General features: G+C 54.0%; 1 protein-coding gene across 6 annotated transcripts in view; it reads right to left on the bottom strand.

Annotated features, from left to right (window-relative positions):
• Positions 1 to 7,174, bottom strand: part of Kifc3 (kinesin family member C3) — a 33,368-nt gene extending 26,194 nt beyond the window's left edge. For 3 of the 6 annotated variants that reach the window (XM_005345575.3, XM_026789693.1, XM_026789689.1), the window contains exons 1-3: positions 7,081 to 7,148; positions 3,379 to 3,589; positions 650 to 783 (exon numbers count right to left, since the gene is read on the bottom strand). In XM_005345575.3, the coding sequence (XP_005345632.1) occupies positions 650 to 783; positions 3,379 to 3,550 (306 nt within the window). In that variant the 5' untranslated portion in view covers positions 3,551 to 3,589; positions 7,081 to 7,148. Of the gene's footprint in view, positions 1 to 649; positions 784 to 3,378; positions 3,590 to 7,080 lie in introns of those variants that run through there. The other 3 variants (XM_013354276.2, XM_013354279.2, XM_026789699.1) reach the window with 3 other exon arrangements.
• Positions 7,175 to 7,947: the final 773 nt, after the last annotated feature.

The following is a 7,947-nucleotide window of genomic DNA, read 5'->3' as shown; positions in this document are numbered from 1 at the left end:
TTCAATTCCCAGCAACCACATGGTGGCTCACAACCATCTGTAATGAGGTCTGGTGCCCTCTTCTGGCCTGCAGGCACACAAGCAGACAGAATACTATATAAATAATAAATAAATATTAGAAAAAAAAAGAATCTCCCCATTCCCCCACCATCTTCCTTTGAAGCTCCCTGCCCCCAACCCCTTTTGTGAGACAGTCCTGTTTTCCTAGCTGGCCTTAAACTTGCTTTGTAGACCAGGCTGGGCTCAAGCTCACAGAAGAGCTCTACCTGCCTCTGCCTCTAAAGGATTAAAGGCTTGCACCATGCCCAGCCTGGCCTTCCCTTTGATTCTTCAAACAAGGGAACATGGGCATTGTCCACATAAAAATAAACAGCTCCCCCACACCGGCCTGTTTTCCCAATATCTCCTCTAACTCCACTCATCTTAGCCAAGGCCTCACTTCCCACCTCAGCCAGTTTGTGACTGAAAAGTTCCTGTTACCGCCTAAGAAATCACCCCTGAGATAAGCTGAAATCAAACCTGCTGCCTTCGCGCAGGCTTTCAGCTGTGGGCTGCAAAGGGCTAGCCAGCAGGTGCCTGGCAGGTCCCCAGTTCTTCTCCCTGGCACACTGGCCACACCCTGGCCCTGCATCTGACGGCCCATGCTTACCTGAACTGTCAGGTAGAGTCTATGCGGACTCCTAGGGCCAGGCCAGTCCACACTGAGGGCTCGACACTGTGCCAGGGATGGGCGACGGGAGCTCGAGTCTTCCTCACCACCAGTGAGGGTGTCTTTTCCACGCCCTGTTCCAGGACAGACAGACAGGTGAGATGACATACTTGGCTGCTGGCCAAAGAGAGCTGAGTGCAGTTTTTGCCCCCTCCAACCTGCCCAGATGTGGCCAGCAGGACCTCATGTGGCCTCACTGGCTCCCTCCACACTGGAGCAGATAGGGACAGAGTGGGGCCACCTAATTCTCTTACCAAAAGGAACCCTGAGATTCTTTCCTGAAGGGTACCCAAGACCCTACTGGGGGCTCCCCAGTTGCCACAGTGACTCTTGGGGTCCACACTTGTTCATCAGCTCCTCTGCAGAGAGCAGCAAGAAGAAGCCAAGACACCGAGGGAACTGGACACAGGACACAGCTTTATTACCCGGGCTGCCTCTAGGTGGCAATTTCTCCCTTGCCTTCATTAAGACCAAACCCACACTGGGTGGCCTGGTCCCTGCTGTTTCCAGAAGTGTACCCAGAAACAGCTAAAGGGCATCCTCTGGGGCTCCTATAGGGGCAGGACACCCCGACCCCTTTTCAGCTTGGCCAGGGTGGGAAACAGTACTGGCCCCACTGTCAAATGCACAGCCACAGGCTGGAGAGATGGCTCAGCCACAGAACACAGGCTGCTTCTGCAAAGGACTGGTGTTTTGATCCAGCACCCACACTGGGTGGTTCGCAACTGCCTATAAGTCCAGCCCCAAGGTATCTGATACTTCTGAACTCTGTAGGTACCTGCATTCATGTGTGCTTAACTATGTACAGATAAATACACATAACATAATTAAACTAATTTTTTTTTTAAAAAAAATCAATAAATGGAAGCTTTTTCATCAAGCGCAAGCTTTTAATCCTAGCAATCTGAAGGCAGAGGCAGGCAGATTTCTGTTAAATTCAAAGCTAGTCCAGTCTACAAAGCAAGTTCCAGGCAGCCTTGGTAAGACCCTGTGGGGGGAGAAATGCACAGCTACCCTGGGATAAACTAATAACCTGAGGGCATAACCCCAGGGTGAGGATCAAAGAGGATTTAGGCACAGTGAGGACCCACAGATAACAGCCATTAGGACAGCAATTATCATCACAACCACTCAGAGAAGTGGAGGACATTACCTTGGTAGGACAGGCAGAAAACCAGAGGTCCTGAATAGTTAACAATGCGCCTAGTGTCACCCAGGGCTTGTATTCAAACCCCATGTGCCAACCAATGCTGGTTGATTATCACTTTCAGGATGACAATAAGACTAGCAGGGGATATTTGGAGGAGGCTGGGGTGCCCTTGTTGGCTGAGACTCTCTTAGGTGCCAAGCCTATGCCTGTCTGTCACAAATGGATTTCACTGAACCTTTATCTTAAGTTTATAAAGTGGCCAGAAGTCTCTAAAGTCATAGCACTCATTTTATATATATATATATACACACACACACGAAGATGAAGAGCTCAGTTTTCCAAGATGAAATGTTTAGTTTTGTTTACCAGAAAAGCCACACTTACATCTATCACACCCTGGGGACAACCTTGTAGAGACCATCCTTCGCCCCTTTCCAACAACCAGCTGACTGACCCACAGAACCTCTCCTTTGCCTGAAGACTCCCAGGGTATAAAGGCCAGCCTGGGGCAATCATAGAAGCTTGGAGAGCTGCAGAGCACTGCCTGGCTATCATTGGCAGAGTGAATGTGTTATGGTTAGAAAGGGAGACAGTAGGGATTTGTTATGAGCCCTCTCTGAGCCTCCGTGCATCCCCTCTTCTGTGTACTACGGGGCTCAGACCAAATGGTCTCAGGCCCAGAGGCCCGGACTGGCAATCTGAACACTTCTTCAGTAGGTCAGGAGCAAGCCCCTGAAGGCAGTTCTGGATAACCCTGCCTTCCCACACAGCTGAGGCACCCTGCCTACCTGCCCACACTGAGCTGGGGAAAGGGTCAAGGCAGCTCCTCACCCCCACACCCAGCTCCTACCCAGAACAGAAGAGCCGCTGGCTCCTTGACAGTCTCAGCACCTGGGATGTGACCCAGAAAGCTGACGGCTGACAGTTCCCTAGGGTACAGCAATGGCCCAGGCTCCAGGACCCTCTCGCTATAGACCTCCTGGTAGGATCACTTAGAAGGCTTCGTTGGCTGTCTGACACCTAAAACCTAAGGCGTGAAACGCAAAGTCCGCTGGGCAACACTCTGAGTAGTCTGCATTCACTCCTCACTCCCGTCCAGGGCAGCCTGGCGGAATCAGGTGTCCGTGTTGAGCAGGGCACCCAGGAGGTCGGTCAGCCGCTTCACCTACCTTGTTTACCGGCCTCCGGCTGACATTAGAGAACACCCAAGTGAGATCTCAGAGTCTCTGACCTGCTTCGGCTGGCGGGAACGTAGCTGATGCCGCACTGGTAGGGACTGTTAAAGTTTAACCGGCCCCAGCCTTCTCCTCCTCCCCGGCTGGGCTGGACGCAGGGAAGGAGCACCCAGTGACGCTGCGCTGCGCTGTTCTCCACGCCCAGACGGCTCGAAGCTGCTGGCTACCCTGTAATTACCTGACAGCTCTGACTGAGTTTAGGAACCGCGAGAAACCTCAGTCTCATCTCGGGGATCTGGAGGAAGGAAGGGAAATGAAGAGGCATTCTAAAAATGCGGACTCACCAGTTCTCAACCTCCCCTGGCCGGTGTGTGGGAAAGGGCGGGCGGCTGGGCTGGCTGGGGCGGGGCGAGCCATCCCGGGTTTGGGCTTGGGCTCCTGGACCCGGCCCACTCTCCACAGGCCCCGCAGTGAAGGCGTGGCTCCCAAGTTCCACGTCCTGCGAGAGGGGACCATGGCCTGGGGCTCAGCAACCTCTTCTGGGTGCCGGGCAACCTGTGGAGAGAATAAGGGGAGAGGAGCTTAGGAGGCGTGGGTAGCCCACAAGCTGTGGCATCCGGAGGGGTCTGCAAACAAGGGTCCCTTGCTACTCAGAATAGCAGCCCCAAGTGTAGCAACCCCTAAGGGCCCTGGGCTCGCAGGAGGGTGCTCAGTACTGACTAAGGCATTTCCCAGTGGGACTGGAGCAAGTCAGTGTGTCGGTCACTTGCTGTGAAGATCCGCGGCAGGACACACTGGGGTAGCAGCCCCACGTGGAGGAAGCTCGAAGCCTATGCTTCCAAGCAGTGGTAAGTTTAATCCTTTTCCTCCATGACATCTCATTTTCTAATTGCACTCAGCTGCTAGCGTAAGTCTCAGCCTTCAGGCTGTGTCCCAAGCCGGTGGCCCAGCAGCTAGTACTCCTGAGTATTAGCTTAGCACTGAGGAGGGGCTCAGCAGGGGCTGGCTTAGGGCCAGGGGCAAGCTGGGTTTACATTCAGCAAATTCTCAGAGCCAGTTCATTCACACATTCACCTAACTCAGTATTGAGGGTGTGGCAGGCACCCTGCCAGGCATTCATTCAGTTCTCTTTCATAATCGTTTATTGAGTGCCTACTATGTGCCTGGCACTAGAAGTCATCTGATTGGGAGAAATGGGTCCTCAAACGTACAGTCAGAAGAGAACAAATCGTCAAAAACCCTTCACAGCGTTAGGTAAAGGGTTATTGAAAGTGATGGTGCATGCCTTTAATCTTAGCACTCCAGAAGCAGAGATCTCTATGAGTTCAAGGCCAGCCAGGTGCGCGCGCGCACACACACACACACACACACACACACACACACACACACGTGTGAATTAACCAAAGCCTGGAAAGGAGGACCAGCTAGCCACCAAGACTCAGAACTAGCCGGGCAGTGGTGGAGTATACCTTTAATCCCAGCACTAGGGAAGCAGAGACAGGTGGATCTCTGTGAGTTCAAGGCCAGCCTGGTCTACAAGAGCTAGTTCCAGGACAGTCAGGGTTGTTATACAGAGAAACTCTGTCTTAAAAAAACCAAAAGAAAAAAAAAGAAAGAAAGAAAGAATTAAAAAGACTCAGAACTAAAGGCCACCACTGCTAAAGGTGAGGACATAATCGGCAAAGTTGACCAAGAGGGAGGCAGTCTGAAGTAAGGGCAGGCAGGGCTGGGGTTGGGGGGTGGAGGTCAGAGGGGTGGCAGGAGCTGCCCAGGGCATGCAGAGTCCTCAGGAAGAGGCTGGACAGCAAGTAGGATAGTCAGGTGGCCATGGCAAAGTAAAAGAAACCCTAGAGGGAGCTGGGTGGTGGCTCACACCTACCATCCCAGCACTCAGAGGCTGCAAGTTCCAGATCATCCTAGGCGGCAAAGCAAGTTCAAAGGTGGCTCAAGGAATTGGAGAAGGCCCAGGCAGCAGCTGCTTCCTTCTCTGAGGGAAGTTTAGCTAGGATGGGAGGGAGATGAGCTGAGACAGGGAGAAGTGGCATGTGGGGTAGACAGAGGAACAAAGCATCCAGAGGCAGAAAAAAAGCAAGACTCAGGGGTCAGAGACCAAAGACTTGAGATCTGATATTGATGGGGTCAAGTACTGAAGACAGTGAGGTCATGGTCTCTTCCTTCCTTGACGGAAGACAATGTAGGGTACTCACTGGGAGGGGGACAGGAATGTAGGACAAACAGTCAGGAAGATGCTGATCCACAGAGTAGCCCCATACCACTGATGCCTTGAGAGGAAGAAGCAAGAGGAGCAGATACAAATGCCCTCTCCGGGCAGCCTGGCACAGAGCTGGGCATAAAGCCAACCCTGCAGGCCAACGGGAGAAGATGGGAGGACCGTCCTCTGCAGGTGCTCCTACAGGTGAGGCCGTGTAGGAAAGAGGATTCCAGGGGTCCTTGGCTCAGTCTAGGATGACAGAGGCAGGAGAGCATATTTCCGTGCTATCAGGAAAGGAAGTTGGAGGGGCAGCCTGAAGAAAGAGGAAGGGTGTGTGCTAGATCCCTAAGAGGAAAAGGCAGCTGAATTTAGCAGCTGGAAACCCTGGTGTGAGGTTAGAATATTGAGGAATCTCAAGCAAGCCCAGGGTTCCAGGCCTAGCAGGAAGCACACACTCTCCTACACAAATGTTTGATCTGGGGTCCCGGGACCTCTACTAACTTGGAATTCATGGGGCAGAGCTAAGAGAGTGGTCCAGGCAGGCCTTGGCCCCGCCACCTAGGACAATTAATCATCTAGTCTTTGTCTGATCATCTCCATGTATAAAAGGACGAGCGCTGTGCTTCACAGGTCTGGTATAAACATCAGACAGAGCATGTATGGAATGCTGGCATGTACAAAGAGCTTAGGATGCTGTCTTTTGGTGCATTCACCCATTGGTGGGTGAAGGCAGAGGCCGGCTGGGGGAGGGGTATTGCCTGCTTCTCTGGGTTTGGGCCAGGATGGTAGAGCTGCCCTCTTCCTGTCCTAGACCAGAGACCATGCAAAGACTTCATAGTTGCTTGTTCTCCTGGGTGAGCATTCTTGGGATGGCTAGCCTGGGCTAGGTTTCCCCTGGCATACAGAAAATGTTTCGGGGAGTCCAGATGACCCAGAGGGACAGCAGAACTCACCACCCCAAACCCTGAAGTCCAGCCACACAAATACGCAGAGCCATTCTGGGGCTGCATTCCTAGCAAATGACTCTCTCTGGCCAAGGAGACGGCTCCTTTATGAAGGGCATGGGGAAAAATCCTGCCAGGCTAGGAAGGGCACTCACCCAGTCTGGGGCAGAAGGACACTAAAGGAAGGTGAAGCTAGGGTGGTCTCAATGCCCAAGCTTGAGACATGTTAAGGGGAGTGGTGGCAGGGGTGACAAATGTACTCAAGAATTTAAATCTAGCTTCCTCTTTAAACTGTCTCAGGACCAGGCCTTTCACTATGTCAGGCAGAGTTCTGCTGTTACTTACAGTAGAAAGGCTGAAGGGGACAGGCAGCTTCTGGGCTCCCCCTCCCTGCGGGGATTCCTCAGCTGCAGCTGTCAATGACTTGGTTCGGCTGGGCTTGTGAGGGTTATCTCTGAGGCCTTTCCTCCTAACGTAGGGGCTGGTGCACCCCACCTTGGGCCTGGCCAGAGAAAGCAACTACCCGAGGACACAGAGGGAGGGCCCAAACTGCAGCCTCCCTGGGAGCGACCCATGCAGGGGAAGGGGGCGCGCTGGTTGATGAACAGCACCCAGGTAGGTTCTGTACATTCCCCACCAATGAGATCCTAAGCGGGTCTAGGCGACGCGACCCCAGAGGCCGTGCCACCCTCTAGCCCAGGTCCCAGAGAGATTCTGCGGTTGGACAACGCAGTGGGACCCCACTCACAGGCGGGTCTCTGGGGCCCGGTCGCCGCACCCGCCACGGATCGGGACAGAGGGGTTCCAGGGCAGGGTGGGCGCGGAGCCCACCAGGCGCGGCTGGAGGAGCCGGTGCCAGCCGGTCCTAGCCTGCCCGGACCCCGACTCACCGGCCTAGCGGAGACAGGATCCCAGTGTCGCCGCAGAGCCCAGGGCTCGGCCCGCTCTGGCCCACCCGCGCGAGGCAGCTCCACGCCGCCGCCGCCGCTGCCGCCGCCTCCTCGGCCCGCCCCGCGCCCGCCCCTCCCGCACTTTCCACAGGAAATGATTAACTCAGGCCGCGGCGCGTTCCCATGGCAACGGGCTCGGGAGGGGGCACGCGCACGAGCCTGCCCCGGGCGCACGCCCCCTCTACTCCTACCCCCCAGCACAGGCTGGTAAAACTTACATGCTCACCCTCTGGTGCACGCGCCCTGGCACACCTGCCTGCGCCTTCAGAGCAGGCTCACACCCTCCGCTGCACACTTCACGTGCCTGCACACTCGCCCTTACCCAGCCCACAGGAAAGCAGGCCTCTTACTCCCACCCAGGTGTTAACGGTGGGAAAACGGTTACACTCACCCTCAAACGGTTTGTACTCTGCCTCTAACCCAGGTGCAAAAGTTTCACGCACTCCTGCTAAGATTCACACACATCCTGGCACACAGATTCACACCTTAAGAATACATTCTAGGGCTGGAGAGATGGCTCAGTGGTTAAGAGCATTGACTACTCTTCCAGAGGACTCAGGTTCAACTCCCAACACCCACATGGCTGTAACTGCAGTTTGAGGGGACATGAAACCCATGGTAATGACACTAATGCATATTTTTAAAAAGACAAAAACCCGATATATTCTAACACACACATACTCTTGCACAGGAGATCAAGCATATAAACACATTCACCTGTTCTGCTACATGGATCTCTGTCTCTGTCTGTCTGTCTGTCTCTGTCTGTCTCTCTCTCTGTCTCTCTCTCTGTCTGTCTCTCTCTCT

This window comes from Microtus ochrogaster, chromosome 4, assembly GCF_000317375.1.
Source record: "Microtus ochrogaster isolate Prairie Vole_2 chromosome 4, MicOch1.0, whole genome shotgun sequence".
Taxonomy (NCBI): Eukaryota; Metazoa; Chordata; class Mammalia; order Rodentia; family Cricetidae; genus Microtus; species Microtus ochrogaster.
This window is presented reverse-complemented; position numbering and strand designations above follow the sequence as displayed.